Source organism: Propithecus coquereli, unplaced genomic scaffold, assembly GCF_000956105.1.
Source record: "Propithecus coquereli isolate 6110/MARCELLA unplaced genomic scaffold, Pcoq_1.0 Scaffold120, whole genome shotgun sequence".
NCBI classification, from domain to species: domain Eukaryota; kingdom Metazoa; phylum Chordata; class Mammalia; order Primates; family Indriidae; genus Propithecus; species Propithecus coquereli.
This window is the reverse complement of record NW_012136081.1, coordinates 2,041,046-2,060,813: the sequence shown is the minus strand read 5'-3', so window position 1 is coordinate 2,060,813 and position 19,768 is coordinate 2,041,046. Positions and strand designations below refer to the sequence as shown.

Below are 19,768 nucleotides of genomic sequence, written 5' to 3'. Positions count from 1 at the left end.
AAGGGCCATTCCACCCTCACCCCCAGCCCAGACTCCCTATCTCTTAGGTAGGGTGGTCTTCCCTGGTGTAGCTGGGGTACCAAATTTCCCCTCAACTCTGAGAATGGTTCCTCTAGAAAGAGTGACCACTCCCACATCCATAATCTCCCTTATCACCAGGGTGAAGGCCACCTCCCGAAAGGTGACCTTGCCCATTGCCATGACCAAAACAGCAGGGACAGCAGCCTTCTGGATCCCATGAGCCCCCTCAGACCCTCACCTGGGCACCATAATCGCTATGCAGACATCAGCCCTGTCCCCCACCTGAAGCCCTGCCCTTGTCCACCAGCTGGAGGGGGCCTCACCTGGGTGGTGCTGTCCCTCAGGGTGGGGGAGCGGCCCCGGCGCGTGGTGGTCGTGGCCATGGTGGTGGTGGTCTCCATGATGGTGGTTGCCATGTCGGCCAGCAGGGTGGTGGCTGTGGTCTCCGCACTGAGTAGCACGGACGGCCCCTCCCCCACCAGGCGCAGGTGCCCCTCGGTCCGCACATTGGGGTCGCTCTCGGCGGCCAGCGCCAGCACCTTGAGCCCATTGTAGTAGAGGCCGGACACCTGGCCCTGGAAGGGGCGGCCCTGATCCCGGCCCCCGATCTTGATGGCAGCCTGGCTGTTGAAGATGGTCAACTGGCGGCCTGAGGGGAGGGGAAGGAGGGTGGCAGACAGAGGAGGGAAAGGCAGTGGGGGGGACCGGGAAGGGATGGGGAGAATGGAGGGGAGCCAAGGGGAGGAAAGAGGAATGGAGGAGGAAGCCAGCGAGTGGGGGGTGGAATGAGGAAGGGGCAGACAACCAAAGGGAAAGTCCTCGTCAGCCACAGCCCCTAGTGCAGCCAGGTGGGGCCCCCAGAAGGGGGGTGCCCAGGGCACACATGGGCTGGGGAAAGGGAGCCCAGCCCCCCCACCCCACCATGCGCATGCCTCCTCCACCTTCCCCATCCCCTCTCCTCTCCTGCCTCAGGGTCATCGCCCTCTTCTTCCTCTTCCCTTAATTCGGCCCCCATCTTCTTCCTCTGCTGCCCTAAACATCCCACCCCAGTGTCCAGCCGGAGCCATAGAGCCAAGGAGCCCTGGGAAGCAGCAGATAGAGGAGACAAAGAGGCAGAGACAGAGGAGGCGGCTGCCAGGCCAAAGTGGAGTCAGTGCGTGTGAGAGCAGAGGAGGAGGCGAGACTGAGGGCACTCTTGTGACAGTGTGACTGTGTGGGAGCAGCACTGCTCCAGGCTGGCCTCCTGCCCACGCCGGGCCCCTCGACCCCTGGTCAGGTTCCCCTCTCTCCTCCTCCCCTGCCGAGGCCCAGCCACTGCCCAGGGACCCGGCCCTGGAAAGCAGAGCCCTTCCTCCCCGCCTGGACGTGCAAGCACAGAAACGGAAAACGTTAAAGGGACCTTGCTTTGCTCGCTGACAGCCAAAAAACCCGCTCCAGCTCCAAACTCGCTCCGCACTCAGCAGTGTTATACCTCAGAATTCCCACCTGGGTGGAGTTTGGCTATTCCGTTTGTTTTTAGTGGATCTGGGGGTCAGTTTAACCCTCTGAGTTTGTTGTTGTGGTTTGGTTTTTAGAAAAGATATTTATTATGTTTAAGTTTAGATTTAACTTTGGTTTGGTGCTGCTTATTTTGAGGGGAGAGGGGTTGGGCAGAGGGCCTACTGCATTGCCCCCATCTCCCCGGACCTTAAGCTCTGGTGCTGGGGGGTTTAGACCTGGCTTAGCCCTTATTAGCCTCTGGTTAGTGCCTCGTTAAAGATCTGGTTTAGAGTTAGGTGCCTGGAAGCCCTGCCCCCAAACCTGGGCTGAGGACAGTCCAACTTGTGAAGCCCACTCTTTGGAAACATAGGTTCTCTGGGACACCCAACCAGCTGTCCGGCCTCTGGCCAATGACGGGCCACTGGTGTGTCTCCTCAGCCTCCAGCTCAGCCTCTCCTCCTCCTCCAACACCCTCTCACTGCCCCCCGAGGCCAGGACAGCCCTTGGAGCAGCGTCACCACCTTACATATGGGGGCTCCAGGGCCCAAAAGGTGGAGGACTAGTGGTGGCAGCTCTGGGCTAGGCCACGGGGCCTCTGCAACCCACTTTGTTCCCAGACTAAGAATTATGAGGAAAACGAAAGGGAGAGGGTCACAGTGGTCAAATGAGTTTGGGAAGCAAACATTTCACAACTGAACAGGTTCTTTTTTAAAGGACTTCTTGGAGCTTTTTTTAAACTACTGTATGTATGCATCTCCAAGAGGAAGAAACAGGATTCAGCACTTCCCAAAGTCATTTTATCGCAAACCTCTTCCCTGGGAAGCATCTCATGGTACTGTTCCACAGGACATGTTTTGGAACTAGAAAATGGATTCATCCAATAAATATTTATTGAGCACCTACCATATGCCAGGCACTGACAATAAAATATTGCCTCCAAGAACCCCCAGGCCTTGTTCTCAAATACTTCCCTGCTCTTTATTTCATCTCATCCTCACAACATGGCTGTGAAGTGGCTGAGCGAGGACCCCTGTGCCTGGCTCACTGAGGAGGGAGCTGAGACCCAGGAAGAGGAAGCACTGGGCCAAGGCCACACAAAAAGTGAGTTCCTCCTTCCACACTTTGGGAACTGCTGATCTAGCCCCATTATTTTCTAGAAGAGGAAATTTAGGCCTAAAGAGAAAGGTAAGGAAAACCTGAGCTCTTCCCTCACCTGCCACAGCTCCGCTGCCTCCCAACAGGGCCTGTCTAGTTCTCCCTACCCTTGGGGTCACAAGTTGTCCCAGCCTCAGTCCAGGCTGCTCCCTTGGCCTCTCTGATCCCAGGAGAGGGAGGTGGGTAATGGAGAGGAAGCCTTGGTGTTAGCAAACTCGGTCCCTATGGCCCCTGCCTCTGGCCCCACCCACCATAAACTCCTCAAAGGGTTAAAGTTCGCCCCGCTGGAGAGAGCAGCCCAGTGTGGCTGGGGGCTGTAGGTTTTAGCGATGTCTGTTACAGTCCCTTTAACTTTTTGTCCTGTTATGGATTTATCACATCTGGTTATCAACATGTTTAGGCCCCACTGGCGTCGGGGGCTGGAAGTTACATTTGGGGGTTTTAGTTGGGGAAGGCCCCAGTGGACATTTAAAAGCACAGTTATCAGCTGGTTAAGTGGAGATTTAACAGTTCTACTTCCCCCCTAGAGTTTAGCCTTAGAGGTACAGAGCTCGCCCCCCCCCCCACAAAGGGAATGGGATGGCTTTGTCCTTGGCCCCCAACTTCCCCTAGTGACAAGAAGCCTTCTCCTTCTCTTCTCCCTCCCAGCAACACCTCACCACATGCCGGCCTCATAAGGAGTCTGCCCCGTCTCCCTCCTCTGCCCAGCAGGCACAGAAATCCCTGTGGGCCCACCACCTCCTCCCCTGTCTCTCCCAGTCTCTTCTCAACCTCCACTTCTTCTAAGACACCTTCCGGACCAAGGTGGGCCTGTTCCAGATATAGTGGCCCCACAGGCACTCTCTTTGGAGGTCTTTCCAGTAGGATCTGAGGCCCCCACTCTTCCCCTTTCTCCTCACATGACCTTGGGGAGGCCTTCCTAAGCCTCCTTTGGATCCTTAGATCAGCCCTTCCTGCTTCCCAAAGACCTGTGGCCCTCAGCTGGCACTTTAAGAAATCTCTGAGATGAGCCTCGGGCAAAGAGAACCCGCCCACTGACCTGCCCTCCCAGCCTGCTCAGGGTATATGGCCTAGCACACACTGGGGGGCTGCCGTGCTCAGAGATCTCGTGGATTACCCTGGTTCCATCCCAGGTTTAGAAAGAGAAGAAGAACTCTCCCTCTTCTAGAAAAACCCCCACCCCTGCCCCAGAACCACCGCTCTGAAATGCACAGACCCTTGACTACAAAGGGGAAGGGAGCATCCTGGCTGGACAATCGTCCCTTCACTGGGGGGTGGGTGCCCGCAAAGGCACGGAGGGGGAAGAGAGAGCTCTGCACCTTTAAGATAGTATTTTTAAAGTTAATTAATTAATTAATTAATTCTGGTTAATTACCTTTGTCGAGCAGCCACTCATCTACTACTCGACCAAGCCGGTAGGGGATTCTCTGTCTAGCAATCGCCAGGCGCTCGTTATCAAAGTTTCCTTGGAAAAGTTTAGAAAGACAGTAGGTTTCTCAGGCGGCGAAGTCCAAAGGAGTTAGAAAAGTAATTATGCATTTCTCAGGAGACTCAGGGTAAGCAGCAACATCCAACGGCAAGAGGGGAAGGTAGGAAAAGAAATGCTGGGTCCCTCTTCTCCCTCAGCCCCCTCCCTAGGCTCCCCCCCAGAGCCAGCCCCACCCTGGGGCAGGAGCAACCCAAAGCAAAAGAGAGGAAAGAGAAGAAAGAGAAAGGGACACAAAAGAAAAGGCAGCTGGAAGGTCAAAGGTCAGAGGTTAAACAAGTTTCTCTGTGGTCAAGCTGTTGACCTCCTTCCTTCCCCATCCCAAAGTGGGGGTGGGCGGGGGAGGGGCATTTAGCAGGTTTAAGTTGGGGGTGGGAGGCATCAGTGGCCCAGCTGGTTACTGCGTTTAGAGGGCATTTAGAAGTGGGAGGGATGGGTTAAGCAGGGTTTATGCGGCATTTAGGGGGGTCACCCGGCAAGGCACGCGCAGCGAACAGTGAGATTTCAACCACTTCTCCAGCCACCTCAACTCCCTTTGCCTTCATGCCACTCGCAGCTTCCCCTTGGTCCCTACCTCACACCATGACTCCACCACCATCTTCCGCCTTAACCCCATCACTGCACTCCCTGCAAGGCGCTTCAGGCCCCTCCCTCCGGTCACCACTCCCTTTCTACCTGTCAGCCACTACCAGTGACGTCATGTGCAGTGACCAGTGTGGGAGCTGGACCATCTCCCAGCAGCATCTGCTTCTCTCCCATGGCCATCTCAGAGGCCTTTTTCCTCCTCTGCAGGCACCCCCAGCCCTCCTTTGCTTCCTCCTCTGCCTTGGCCTTCACCTTGACCCCTCTCTGCTCAGAGACCAGTTTCCTCTCCTTGCTGCCCTGCACCCAGACCCAGTTCCCTGCTCATCTCGCTCATCTTGCTCCCTTGCCAGCCCGGCAGCCTTTCTCCCGCAGGCTCCTCCCCACAACTCTACCCCCCTCCGTCCTCGGCTGCCCATCTGGACGCCCACCTGTTCCTCTCTCCACTCACCAATCTCCAGCGCCTGGAGACCGGGAGGGAGAACGTGTGAGTGTGTGCACGCGTGTGCCTGGGAGTATCTGTGTGCTCCTCTGTGGGCTGTGGGCGATCCCAATCCTCAGTAGTGAAAAGGGAAATGGCTTCCTTGGAGAATCTGGCCACTCACATACTGTTCAGCTCACGCCTGTGGGGCCGAGAGGCTTTCCTTCCCATCTCCCACTGCATGGCTGTGCTCCCCTGCCCAGAGAGATCCGGGTCTGGGCCTACCTGTGCACACCTCCCATGAAGGTGCATATCATGTGTTCAAGTGTGCATGGATAGTGCCTCCTTAGCTGCTTACGAGGCAGTGAGACTCTGCCCTCCTTATAGATTTAGGACACTTGTGTTTAAGTTGAAAACAGATCACTGAATCATGCACGTGCATGCTCATGTGTGTGTGTGTGTGTGCGTGTCTGTGTGTCCTGACAGGAGGAGAACAATGTATATCTGCCTCATTGGAGGGAGGCTGAGTATATAAAAATTCTAACAACAGACCTATTTATCGAGCACCTCTGTTCTAGCTCTTTCCTTAGATTATCTCATGGAATTCTCACACTATTGCTATGAGGTATGTGTCATCACCACCTTTCAGAGGTGGAAACTGAGATTCAGAGAGGCTAGATGACTCGTCCAAGGTTAGACAGCTTGCCAGTAGGAGATCCAGGACTAAAACCCAGGTCCTGCTGACCCGAATCCATGGGCTGTGTCTCTGCGCCCTAAGAATCAGAATGTCTCCACTCTCTGGGCCCTGCACACTGCTGAGCTGACCTGCTGGCGCTGCTCAGGATTGGCCCTCGCAGCGCACACAGGCAACCCCCAGGCCCTCAGGTTACTCCACTGTGCAGGTAAGGGGAACCCAGCAGCCTTTCTCCCTGCCAGCCAGCGGTCCCTGAGCAGGAGGGAGTAGGTATAACTCCTTGAACTGGGCCTCTGGCCTGCTGGGCTCCAAGGGGAGAAGCTCTAGATCCAAGTCCTGGCTTGACAGGGTGAGGGCCTTCATGATTCCCAATCCCAGCCCTGTCCCACATAGGCTGATGTCATCAGGGCTACAAAGGTTGCCCTAGTGTGTATGCATCTGACAAGATAGAGAAGTGTGATGCCCACAGAGCAATCATGCCTACATAGCCTGAGCTGTCAGTGTCTGTTTGGGGTGGGGGTTGGGCAGGGGGACTTGGTGTAGGGGAGTTGGTGTGCTCAGGGGCCTTGGCATAGGCCGGCATTCCTCTGCAGAGCTATTTTCTCATGTGTCTGTCTGACCATATGAATGTCTACAGTCATCTGTATGTCTGGGATTGGCCTGTATGTACATCAGCCTCTAGATTTATTAGGGGGCTTCCCAAAAATGTCTGGGTGCAAACCTGCATGACTGGGAATCATAAGCCTGTATGGGCATCTTCACTCCACCATAGGTGAGCCCATGAGGGTGTGCACACTGCCCTTCTGCCCACCTCCCTCGCGATCTGCATGGGGCAGCTTCTCTGCCTCTACCTGGCTATCTCTCTGCCTAGGAGAGAAAGGGAGGTCACAGATGTTCACTCTGCTTCTCAGTGGGCCCTGTGTATGACTGCAGTGTCGCTCAGCCTGTATCTCAGCATCTCTGGATTTCTGCAGTTCTCCCTGCAGTGCTTCTATTTCCTTCCCTCATTATCTCCTGCAGTGGGGCTCTCCCCTACTCCCTCCCAAGGCTCTGTCCACCTCTCCCCTCCCTGGCTGGGTCTGTATGGCAGCATCTCCATATATCTCTCTCATCTCTCCTCTATCTTTGCATGTCTCAGTACCGTTTCCACATCTCTCCAACTCTCCTCCTCTGGTTTCCTCTCACTCTGAGGCTCTGTCTCTGCCTCCCTCAGTATCGGCAGGGTCTCTGCCTCCTCATTTCTCTCATGTCCTCAGCCCCATCCCTCCCCTGTGCTCCTCAGACCTTGGTTTGTCCTTGGCCACCACAGCTGTCACCCTTTGAACTGGGTCTGTTTGCATTCCTGAGGCTCCTCGAAAGTCCTGCTCACCTCTGTGTCCTCAGGGTCCAGAACAGGCCCTGATACCTAACAGGTTATCAATGAAGGTTGCTGAATGCACTTGATCCTATTTTTCATTCTTGTCACTTGTCTCTCCCTCCCTTTCACTGTGTCCCTTACTCCCTAAGACACTGGAGTTCCTTTTCTCTGGGCCTGAAAGCTACTTTTCTTCCTTAATTAGATCTTCTTATATGGGTCCTTGACTTGCTCTTTTTAAAGACTTTGGTTCTTTCCTTGGTTCTGTCCTTGGGAACAGCCCTGCCCTCTTACCAAGATACGTTTTATGTTACTTCTGGATCTTCTCTCCTAGGTTTCTGCATCTGCCTCCCTATTTCTGCCTGTCCTTCATTTCTAAACTCATCCTCTCCTGTATCGCATCAGTCTCTCCCTACCTCTACCCTCCCTGGTCTTCTCCCCCCATCCCCAAACTGGACCCTGGCCTTGAAGCCTTCCCCTCTGCCCGGCACCCTCCCGCTGGCTGGCGCTCCCACCACCACACTCTCGCCCTGCCCCGCGCATCCCGACTTTCCTTAGCCACGCCCCCACCCTGGCCCCGCCTCGGCAAGCCTCGCCTCTCCCGTAGCCCCGCCCCGCCACACGCCGGAAGTTTCTTCGCTTGGCCCCGCCCCTGTGCGGGCAGCTCTCCTATCGGAGGCCGCCACCTGCCCCGCCCCGCCGCCGCGCCTCCTCCGCGGGCCCGCCCCGCCTACCTGCTGGGTACCGCTCGTTGACCGGCCAGCTGTCCACCTGCAGGGTGGCGTTGCCGCCGCTTCGGGTGAAGCGAACCACGTGGTATTTGCCGTCGCTTACGATGGCGTTGGGCTCGTCGATGGTAATGTCGTCCGTGCCCACGTTAAAGATCACCCCCACGGTGCCCTGCTCCTGGGGACAAGGAGGTAGAGGTCGGCGACTTGGAGGGAGCAACCATTCGCCCCTTCTAGTGGACGCTCCTGTGGCCACCTGCGGCCCGCAGCTCCGCGGCACTTTACAGCTTTACAAGGCACCTTTCCCAGGTCTCAACCGCTCAAGGAAGTGGGCAGGCTCACTCCCCTTCCCCGTATGCAGCAAGGAAGCCACCTGAGGCTCAGAGGTTGAGGGGCAGCACCTGTCTCTTGCCTTTTGGTTTGCCTTGAATAATCACAAATATTTACAGAATGCCTACTCTGTGCAAGGGCCACTGAGCCCAGACAGGGATATCAGACCAAGCTGGGACCAGCCCTGGCTTGGAGGGCAGAGGCCTCACTAAGGAACCGACCAACAAAGAAGTCCAGGGAAGCCAGCCTCTGCCTGAGGAAAGTCTGACGCCCCACACCCCACCCTCTCCCCAGTCCCCAGCTCCAGCTCCCCTCCCTGTATACTCAGCACTGAGTAGGCCCCTAGCCCTGGCACCAGAGCATCAGCGTGCCTCTCCTGGCAGCCTCTCAGGCCCAAAGTAGGTCAGGCTCTGAGTGCAGGGGCGGCCCCTCTGCAGCCATGGGGGTGGAAGAGAGGGGTCTGGACTGTGTGTTTGGGGGTGATGGGCATGGGAAGAGATGAGAGACAAACTGTGCTAGGCTTATTAAGGAAAGGGGAGCATGGGGGTGTCGGGGGTATGGGGCGGGGCCGGGGAAGGACAGGCAGAGGACAGATAGGGACTGAAGCCTGGAAACAGGAAACAAAGAGCCTGAACAATCTCTAGGACCCAGGCCTATGGGGGACCCTGCAGTGGCCACCCGGGATCCAGCCCTGGAAGAGTTCTGCCAGTGGTGCTGGAGTAAGAGGGAGAGCTTTGCTCAGCCCTAAACATGCCAGGTCCTGTGTGGGTACTGTACACATGTGCTCTCATCGTCCCCACAGCAACCCCCTGAGGAAGCTCATAGCTTCCCTTTTTATCGAGGAGGAAACTGATGCTCAGCGAAGTTAAGTAACATCTCAAAATCTCACAGCTCATGAGAGGGAATCCCCAGATTTGAACCCCAGCTGGCCTGACTCCAGAGCGAGTGCTCTGTCCCCTTGCCCACCACTCTGGGGAGACCCTGGCTCAAAGAGCTGGGGTGGGGGTGGGGAGTGATCAGAGAGGCTGCTGGCCAAGCTACCTTCAAGACCAAAGGCATCTAACCAAACCAGCAAAGGCCCACTGGGCACTAAGCCTGAGCCCCCATTTCATTCCCTTGCACCTCCCAGCAGCAGTCCTGGATGAAGCCTCCTGAATCCACCCCACCCTCCTCCTGCACAGAACACTCACGCAGGCTCCCTCAGGCCCCCTGCTCACACACATTCACAGGGACCCAGCCCATCACAGAAATATGCTACGCTCCTGGGGTCTTCCTGAAAAACTGCCCCATTCCGGCCTGGGCATGAGCAGCCATTCAGTTGCCACCTCCTGCGTCTAATGGAGCTGAGAGGCTTGGTGGCACTGGGGGTGGGGGCAGGGGTGGCTTACGGGGGTTGGGGTTTGGCAGAGAGAGTTGGGGGGCAGGGTGTGCAGCTGTGGCTTACTTGGAGACTCATGTTCTATCCTTCCCACTTGTGGCATCCAGTCCTCCCCCTCCTGGAACCTGGGAAAGCCGCACACACATGCACGTGCATACACCCTCACAGACACACACGCGCACACACACACACACACACATGCAGCGTCTCTCCTCAGTTGCAATAAAGCAGGGAAACTGAGGCTGGGCTTGCCTAACAAAGAGTATTAGCAAACCCCACCCACCCACCACCCACAGACTGACAACATCCCCAGGGAGACGGGCTGATCATCTGCTCCCCACACACGGGAAGGGAACAGCCAATCCACCTTGTTACTATTGTTAGTAATAATATCACCCAGAATAGCATCTGCCCCTTGGAAGTTTCTCCCCACGAGGCTCAGCCCGGGCAGTGACAGCGGTCAAGGAGCACACACAGCTTGGGAGCCAAGAGGGCGGGCCAGCGGAACCGGAAGGCAGGACACCTGGCTTTCCTAGGAGGCAGCCAAGCTCAGAGCCCTGCACTCCGGGGGAGAGGCAGCTCCCCAGAGCCTCACCCAATGTGAAGTCAGTTGTCACTTCTGTTAAAGTCATTAATTCCTAATTCCCCAATTACCTCATTAGGCGGTGGTGGGGAGAACGCAGCCGCTCCTACAGCAAATAATTATGGGAGTCAAAATTAATTTGGCAAAGTGGAGCGACGCTTTATTAGAAACGTCAAATTGCTTTTCTCTTATTTTGCTGCCGCCTCCCCACTCTCTGAGAGCTGCTAATGACACTGTGGTGGGAGCTGATGTGTCACCAGGGGAGGAGGGGGCTTGGAGCTGCCCCCAAGGGGCTGCAGCCCATCTGGTGCCCAACTCTCCCCCTCAGAGCTGGGCTTCTCTTGTGCCCCTCACCCTTGCCAGGCCTCCTCATCCTAGGGCCAGGCCTGCCCCTCCACCCTGCCCTCTGCAGCACCAGGCACCAGGTGAGGCCTGTGAGTGACTGTTGGGAAGGAAAAGGAGGAAATCCCTTCTCCCAGCACCCTGGTCCCCTACCCTTTCTCCTCAGCACCAGGGAACCCTGTCCCCTAAACCAGTAGACACAGAGACACCTGGCACACACAGACCGACACTGCCCAGGGGGTCAATCAGAGATGATCAAGATACTAGCTAACACCATGTGCTTCCTGTAGGTGGGCCAGGCCCTAAGTGCTTTACATACCCGATCTCATTTCAGCCTCACAGCATCCCTCTGTCCTCTTACTATGCCACTCCACTGATGAGGGAACTAAGGCTCAGAGAGCTGTGGGGACTTGCACAGAGACAGAGCAAGGACATGGCAGAGTTGGAACTCAAACCCAGGCCATCTGCTCCAAAGCCACCGTCATAGCCTCTCATGATGGTGAAGAGAGAGGAAGAGCAGCCCTCACTCAGAGAAGGACACAGGGAAACAGTCACACCCTGACACACAGACAGTGACTGAAAACACCAGCAAACACCACTCCACTGGGAAATATACATCTATAGCTACACACCAGATCTAAGACTCAGTCTCTGTCTTTGTCACCCAGTCACAGCCATCACTTCTGACACACTGTCATCATGTACCGAGCCCCACACTGTCATCCACAGCCACAATGTCTGTCACATTCAGGCCACCACTCACCCATATAGACACTGTCCAGCTCACTCACACACAGACACAGAACTTCCAGGCCTCTTCCTCAGGCCTGCCCTCCTGCCCCGCTTGCTACTCTTCCCGCTGCACCCTTCCCTGCCCAGAGCCCATCGGGTGCTGCTTCCACCTGCTCTGCTCTGCCCACAGGGTCTCTCCCCTCGCGCCTCCTTCCTTCACGCCCTGGTGTTGGTGGTGCAGACCTGGGATGCTGAAAAGCCATTGTGTAAGGAGGGGCCCGTAGCCACATCCCCAAGCATTTTGGAGGAGTCAGAGCCCAAACAAACAAGCCTTCTCCCCTGGCTTCCTCTCTCCCCTTTCAACTCTGCCCCCACTAAAGCCTGGGGCCACCCACCCAGACCTTTCCAGCCCACAGAGCCTAGCCAGCCTCCCTGACCCTCATAGCACAGGGCTCCTGGCCAGGGTTGGCATGTGGGTGCAGGCAGGGAAATGAGGTGCTATTAGGGGCTAGAAATGTGCAGCTGGAGATGGGGGTCAGAGGCCCAGGGTTTGAGACCATGGGGGGATGAGGGGAGAGGCTGAGGCCAGAGGCCATAGGGAAGGGTGTGGGGCAGGACCAGAGATGGGGGAAAGGGCCAGGAAAGAAGAGGGCCTGCCTGCAGGCTAGAGTTAGATAGGACAGCCAAGTTGGGAGGCCCAGAGGGAGGCCCTGGGATGGGGCCAAGGTCATGGCAGGGAGCAGGGCAGGAGAGAGGCAGAGCTGGGTGGGACCAGAGGCCAGGGTGGGGATGTGGGACTGCTGGGAGAGCAAATGTCAGGGGAGCAGAGGCCCCCACTGATGAAGCAGCAGTGGGGATGAGGAGGGTGGTCTGCCCTGGGGCAGGAAGGTATGCAGGAGGGGGCAGGAATAGGTACAGGACACCATGGGCCACCCTAAGTGGTCTAGGAGCAAGCAGAGAGTAGCCTAGGGATAGTCACAAGTGTGGGACATCTCTGAAGGCTGCAGGAGAATGGCTTGGAAGGCCCAAGGAGGCCCTTGACTATGTTCAGGATTGTCAGAGGACACAAATGGTCTCAGGGAGCTGGAGGATATTCAAATCCCATGGGAGGGTGGCTCTGGGAGTCTCAGTGAATAACTGGGAGAGGAATGGGTCTCAGAAGAACTTCTTAGCAGGAAGTCCAGGGATGGGGGAATAGAGGTTCTGAGGGCTCCCCATGAGGGAAAGACTTGAGGTGCTAATGCCACGGCAGTGAAGGACTGAGTGTAGTTGGGGTTGGGAAGGTTGGGGGTCAGAGGGCCAGGGCCCTGGGTCCTTACAATGTGCAGCTGCAGATAGTCTCCAAGGCCGGAGGCACTGTCCACTCGCACCAGCACAGCGCTCCGCTGGTGGGTGCTGAAGCCCACGGCCAGGCGGTCCATCCTCGTGCTGGGCCGGTCATTGGGGGGCCACGTGTAGGTGATGAGTGCTCCCCCTTTCCCAAAGATGTATGTGGTCCCAGCTGCAGAGAGAAGGGAGAGAGGGAGAAATGACATCAGGAGAGCGAGGTCAGCAGGTCCTCAAGATTGTGACCAGAGTGCCACTGGGACCCCGGGTCCAGGTGTGGGCTGTTATACCCACAGCAGACACCAGCCCTGCAACCCGAGGGAACAGTTGGCAGGCGGGTGCCCGGGTGAGAGTCTGTGCATGCGCACAGACAAATGTAGCTGCCTAATCAAGAATTCTAGCTTTAATTACAGCAAAACAGAGAGGTAATAGAGAGAGTGACACAGAGAGAGCCTAGAGAGAGGCTGCAAGGAGACCAAGAAGACAAGAGTGCCCTGGGCAGGGAGGACCCAGGGGGCCTGGTCCTGACCAGCTCCACTTCTCCCAGGGCTGGCATGGGTGACAGATTCAAGGTGTGTGCTTCTTTGGGGCTGGAGCTGAGCAGACACCAAGGCGGAAAGGAGCCCCAGGCGATGGCAGGAAGATAAGCAGGGCTGTATGCAGCTCTGACTCTGCGTAGCTGGTGCCCCCCAACATCTGCCCTGTCATCCCCACCTGGTTTGACCAGGACTCCCTGCTTCCGCTCCGACCAGGGGGCTGCCTGGGTCCCAAAGCAGAGAGGACCTGGAGCCCTGCCTGGAAAGGAAGACACAGACATGGGGTGGGGGAGAGATTGACAGCCAGAGAAGGAAGGAGGCAGAGACAGATGGACAGAGAAGGACAGAGAGGGGTGTAGGTGAGAGAAACAGGAGAGTGGGAGCCCGAGATGAAGGCTCCCTCTCCTAGCCCTCCCCCACCCCACCCTCTCTCCCCTTCTCCCTCTCCTCTTCACCAGCCGGCTGCTGGGGGCGGTGTGAGGTCCCTAACGATCTCAGCCCCAAAATAAACCCCATTAGTCGCCATGTTCCCTCCTGCGGCTGACTGAGCTCCCTGGGAGTGGGGGTGGGGGGCTGGTCACCCAGTTTCTGGGAAGGGAGCCTTGTCTGGGAGGCCTGGAGAACTAGCACTCCGGGGCCTGTAGAGAAGGAAAGGGAAGAGAATACTCTCCCTTTCTTTAGAACATAAATGGAGCAGATGAGATTCATAAAATGCTTAATTAAATAATTAGCCACTAACGACTCCTCTCAAAGCACTTCTTGGGGGGAGAGGGGTACAAGGGAGGACTTAGCCGGAGAGAAGAAGAGAGGCAGATGGGGCCTGGGGGCAAAGCCTGGAGTATGGCTGGGAGAAAAGTTCGGCCCTGGGGGTGGGGGAGCTCTGGGCTGGCACAGGGAGTCCTGGGGGTGCCCACTGCACTTCCAAGGAGCAATCTGGCTCAGCCAAGATGGTGACCCAGCTGGTAACATGGGGCTGGGTCCCCTCGGGTAACTCTAGGTCTCTCATCTCAGGGACTCAGGCAATCAGGGTTAAGGGGGTTCTGTCCTAAGGAGCTTCTAGACCCGTACAGGGAGGAGTTGAGGAGAGAAGGCTGTTGCCTGAGTCCCAGAGAGGCAATGAGGCCAGCAGGGGGCTGGGGCTGGGGAAAGCAGAGCCATGAGTCCTCTTGTGTTCCCCAGAGCACCATCCACCATCAACACTTTCCACCTCCCCAGACAGGGCCTGAGAGTCAGAGATGATCCCTGGGGGGCAGGGCACAGGGGAAAGAGCCACCTCCATGTCTAGTAATAACTGACATCTGGCCCCAGCCTGTGGCTGGAGAACCACTCCCAGCAAAGGGGGCTTGTCTCTGCCTCCTCCAGCCCCAGATGTCCTTTCTACCTAGGGGTCTAGAGGCACAGTGGTGAGCCTTGAACCTTCAGGTTGGGTCCCAAGTTGAGAGTGGCTGGGGGCGGGATACAGTAAGCCCCACCCCCGCCCAGTGTGGTCACCTGCCTGGAAAGGGCAGGGCTTGGAGGCGGGGAGCACAGTAGGCCTCAGCCGGCAATAGTCTCTCCACTCCCAACACTGCAGCACTCCAGATCCGCTGTTTCCGTGGCAACTGTAATACCCAGGGTCCTCCTTCCCCCTCCTCCAGCTTACAAACTGCATGTCTAAATTGGGGGGTGGGGAGGGCCAGGGGAGCTGGGACGCTGACCTTCCTCACACGCCTGGACCCATGCCTCCCTGACCAGAGGCCGCAGCCTCTTCACCCTAGGCTTGAGGGCCTCCCAGTCAGAGGGTTTTATTGGGTTTTTTGGTCCATCAGAACAAGGAAGGAAACCCCATCTACCTGGAGGCTGCCCTCAAGTCCCCCAGATCTAGGGGGAAAGAAGTCCTTTCTCCTCACTTTTCCACCCGCAATCCCAGACAGCGCATCACCAGGGACAGAGCCCTGTCTGTGCCAGAGAGGGCCGAGGCACAAGCAGGCCTGATGCCCACTGGGCAGTGAGGCAGGGGTGATCAGAGGCGGTGCCCACCCAGGCTCACAGCAGACATGTCCCCAGTGACGCACAGCCAGACCCCACACACAGGCGGCAACGCACCCAGCTGCACACAAAGACCCAGCGTGGAGAGGCAGACACCGACAGGAGACGAAGCAGCTGGGAATCATGGCGGTGAGCACACAAAGACGGGCCATCGTAGGTGGCCCAAGGGCAGGGGCTGTCCCAGAGCAGGACAGAGTGCACACATCCGTCCCCAGGCCTCCCCGCCCCCAGCCCTCCCAGCCCAATCCAGCCCAGGCTTCCCCCATGTATATCACCCAGCTGTGCTCACACTGCAGCCAGCTTACTACGCTGGGCCTGTTAAAGCCTAAGGGCGTTTATCACACTGGGGGGAGGGAGACGGGCAGAGAGACATTTCTTGAGCAGAAGAGGTGAAGGATGAATGGTTTATTGGACTGGGGCGGCAGTAATTACCCTGGGGAGACATTTCTCTCCCCAGCATCGCGGCTGCCACCCAGGGCTGGGGCTGGGGAAGATGGGGGCCGGGAGGCGGGGCCTCCACCGGGTCCCTCCACAGCCCTCTCTAGAGCCATCTCCTGCCTCTCCTGGGCAAGCTGTCCTCTACCCTGCCCACGGACTCGCCCAGGGAAGGCATGGCCAGCCTTCTAGGAGACATGGAGCCCAGGATAGGGCACTGCATCCAGAATCTCTGACAAGCTCCAGAAAGGGTTCAGAGAAAAGAGGGGCCTAAGCCAAGGCCCAAAAAATGTTGCCCAAGGGTGGTCTAGACCAGTTGTTTCTGACCACCTAGGAAGTTGCCTGTGCACTGAATTGTGCATACAGCTCAGGGAATGCTATACACCTGAAGCCCAAGGCAAGGGAGCCTCTGGCCGGACACCAGATGCCACAGGACCAGAGTTGCCACCTTCTGCCCACACCCAACATCGTCTCCTCAATGCCTCCTAGTCCCAGAAATTCACTGAATTCAATGAAACACTGTAAATGATCAAGAATCTTCCATAGAGTGCCACACTTGCATCCTAGAAAAAACCCAACCAACCATTAATAATGGTTAGCTAACCCAGACCAAACAACATAACCATCCCATGTAAAAATCCACCTATGCAGTGATGCTCCTGTGGTTGGAACTACACGTGCACACCTTCTGTCTGCCTGTATCCCTGCAGCACCAGAAGCCATGACAAAAGCCTTCTGGAAGATCTAGAATTGTGACAGGATAAAACCTCTGGCACAATCCAGAAAAGCCTTGGTCCCAGGGCTCATAGCCCATGCCAGCTCTTTGTATATGGACCTTCACAACCCAGAGGGAGAGATCTCTACAGGGCCAGATCCCTGAGCTCAGGTCTCTTGATCTAGAATCCCAGAACACAGCCCTTAAATTCTTAACCCCCTGCTTGGCCAAAAACCATCCTGTCAGAAATCCAAGTTAACACACCCATATTCAGAATCATCTTGCAAGGTCCCGAAGCTAGGAGAAAACCAATAAAACATAAGAAAGACAAAATTAAAAATTTGAGAAAAAAAGACAAAAAAAAGAATAAGAAAAAGAAGAAAAAGAAACAGAATCAAAATAAATGCTAGCCCCCTTTATGCGTGGGGTGATAAACCCAGAACCCCTGGAAGACGCTGGCACAGAATCGAGCTGGGATTGACCACTCTATTGCTGGCTCCAGAGGGTACCAGAAATGAAGACTGGAGGTGGGGAGGACCCTCAAGGACTCTGAAGCCAGAATTGAGGGTCAAAGACCAGGAGTGTCACCCCCTCAGCCCATTTTTAGGACCCAGGTATGCCAGTCCTCCACACCCCAGACAGACATCAGGGGCAGGAGTGTTCATGGATGTCTGGCAGGTAGGGACACTATATAACATGAGGGGCTGGGGAATGGAAGGGTAAATGGGTGAAGCGTGAGAGGAGGAGGGGGGAGGGAAGGCAGAAACAACTGGAGACCCCAAGAGAAAAGAAGTGTAGAAGCAGGTGCAGAAGGAAGAGAGTCTCACACCAGGGATGCTAGGGAGACACTGGGGCAGAGGAAGTCTGGCCTAGAAAGGCCTCCAGAACTGGCCAGTTCCTCCAGCCAAGCATGGGGCCCCAGAGGAACTTGTCCTTTCACCACCCCCATGGTTAAGGTGAGCAGAGGTGAGGTTCAGCCAGGACAGGTGGCCTCATCCCTACTCTTTCATCTTTCCTTGGGCCCTCTTCTTCCTCTCAGCTGCCCCACCCTTCACAGGTCCCTCCACACCAGTCACCCACTTCCGTCACTCTCCTGGAACGGCCTCCCCCCAGCTCCTCCTCTACTTCCGTAAGGCACTAGGCAGTCACTGGCCCTCTTTCTCCTGTGCACAGCAAGGGGGTGGCCATCTCCAAGGCAGTCCCAAGGCCAACATTCCATAGGTTCCCTCCCCTTGCTCTTCTGTCCATTTGCCTTCCCTCCACCTAGCTCTTGCTTCTTCGTGGAACCTTCTTCAGGGACTGCAGTTCCAGGCCCTCCTCCCAATCTGCTTAGTGTCCCTAGGCCAGCTCCTTTCTCCTTTGCCTTCCTCTTTCACCTTCTCTCCTCTCCACCCAACGAGGCTGCCCCCATGGACCTGACTCCCCTTCCCCATCTCGCCCCTTCATGCCTCATTGCACAGAAAGACCACAGCCTATCTGAGTACCTTGGGGAGCAACACTGGGCCTCAAGGGAGGCAGAAGGGGACAATGGAAGGGGAGGAAGGTAGAGAGAGCCAGAGAGTTCCTGGGGAGGGGAGGGAGCTAAGATCAGGAGCAAAGTATGGGGTGGGACATGGAAGAAGAGGAAGAAACCGGAGAGAATTGCAGAGAGGATCCTAGCTTCTCAGAGATAAGAGGAGGGAAACTATGCTGGGGATGAGAGAGGAAAGGAATGAGGGAGGGAGTCTGAACAGGCTGCTCCAGGGCGAATTGGATGAGGAGAAAATAAAGGCATGAAAGCAGAGATAAGATGAAGTATTAGAAAAGGGAAGAAGACCAGGAATAAAGCAAAAAGACTGGAGGTGATACGGTGGCCCGAAGATTGGGAAGCAAGGACGGACGGATGTAGAACAATGATGTAAGTGGAGGCCGAGAGCACAGATGGGAAGGGATGAAAATACAGGGGTGGAGGACAATGGAGGACAAAAGTGGAGTAAAAAATGAGAGGTGATAGAAACACGAGGTGAGAAGGGTACAGGGAAGGGAACGGATGGGGGTACAGAAATGTAGGCCACATGGGTCCAAGAGAGAACTGACGAAGGCAGTGATGAGAGTTGATGAGAGCTTGGAGGTGTCAGAGTACCCCAGTGGGAGGTGACAGAGATGGAAGGTGAGGATGGATGGCACAGAGAGGGGAGTGACAGGAGGACAGGTATGGGAGGTGATGAGGGGAACCATATGGGAGCCATGGGGTACCTATGGGAGGTCCTGACAAGACACAGAGCTGGGAGGTGATGTGGAGTACAGAGAAGGAAAGTGATGACTAGACTAAAATGGGAGGTGATGGAGTATCTGGGATGGGAGCTGACAGAAGCTCCGAGATGGCATGTGAAGGAGGGACTGAGGTGGGAAGTGGCAGGACAGATGTGGGAGGTAATGGGGGCACAGAGGTGGAAGGGGACAAGTGCAAACATGGGAAGTGATGGGGGCACAGACACGGAAGGGGACAGGTGCAGAGATGGGAAGAGATGGCATCCAGGGAATCTTAAGAGTCTAAGATATGAAGTGACGAGGGGCCTGAGATGGGGGTGATGAAGGGTGGGAATGAGAAGAGACAGAAGCCAGACACAGAAGGGGATGCGGTGTGAGAAGGAAGGCAAAGTCGGTTTTGAGCCGGACAGTTATGAAGGGCTGAGATGAGAGGTGACAGTCAGTGGACAGTGACAGAGGACTGACACAAGAGGTGAAGGGGAACCTGGGAACAGAAATTAGAAGTGCTAGGGCCGCAGAGGTGAGAGATGCTGCGGGTCAGAGGTGCAGGCAGAGCAGAGATGAGGCAGCATGCAGGGGGGACATGGGAAATGAGAGGACAAGGATGGGAGAATGGTGGGACAGTGGAGTGTGATCATTTGCAAGGAGGTGGAAGACCTGCAATGGGAACAGAAAGGCAGGCTGCTGTTGGGACAGAGAGAAATAGAGACATATATGAAGAGGTGAACGAGGCAGAAATGGCAGATGAGGAGGAGGTGAGAGGGAGGGGAGGACGACAGACCAGCAGTGGGAAGGTGAGGGTGAGGCAGGGGTGGAGGTAAGACAAATGGAGAAATGACAAGGGGCAGAGATGGAGGAGGTGATACGGAAGAGAGATGGAAGGCAGAGCTGTATGCCAGGAGGAAAGGACAGGGAGGGAGGCGATGGGGGTACGGAAATAGGAAGGTGATTACAAGCCAAACAGGGGGTGAGGAGGTGACAGTGAGCACAGAAAGAAGCAAAGTGAGGAAGACAGAGATGAGGGTGATGGCGGGAGTAGAGTGATGGAGGCGAGGGTGGGGCCAAACTGATGGGAGCTGGCTAGGGGAGGTGAGAGGCTCCCGGCTGCAGTGAGCAGAGGGCCAGCTCGCCGCGCACAGCTGGGGTGGGGCCCGCGGGGGCCTCGGACGAGCACACGGGAGGCGGGGGGCGGG

At 56.4% G+C, this 19,768-nt stretch overlaps 1 protein-coding gene across 6 annotated transcripts in view; it reads right to left on the bottom strand.

Moving 5' to 3' along the window:
- Nucleotides 1-19,768, bottom strand: part of NRXN2 (neurexin 2) — a 107,887-nt gene that overhangs the window by 15,996 nt on the left and 72,123 nt on the right. For 4 of the 6 annotated variants that reach the window (XM_012665222.1, XM_012665227.1, XM_012665245.1 and 1 more), the window contains 4 exons: nucleotides 12,605-12,786; nucleotides 7,927-8,098; nucleotides 4,031-4,120; nucleotides 345-670 (listed from right to left, as the gene is read on the bottom strand). In XM_012665222.1, the coding sequence (XP_012520676.1) occupies nucleotides 345-670; nucleotides 4,031-4,120; nucleotides 7,927-8,098; nucleotides 12,605-12,786 (770 nt within the window). The remainder of the gene's footprint in view (nucleotides 1-344; nucleotides 671-4,030; nucleotides 4,121-7,926; nucleotides 8,099-12,604; nucleotides 12,787-19,768) is intronic. The other 2 variants (XM_012665237.1, XM_012665251.1) reach the window with 1 other exon arrangement.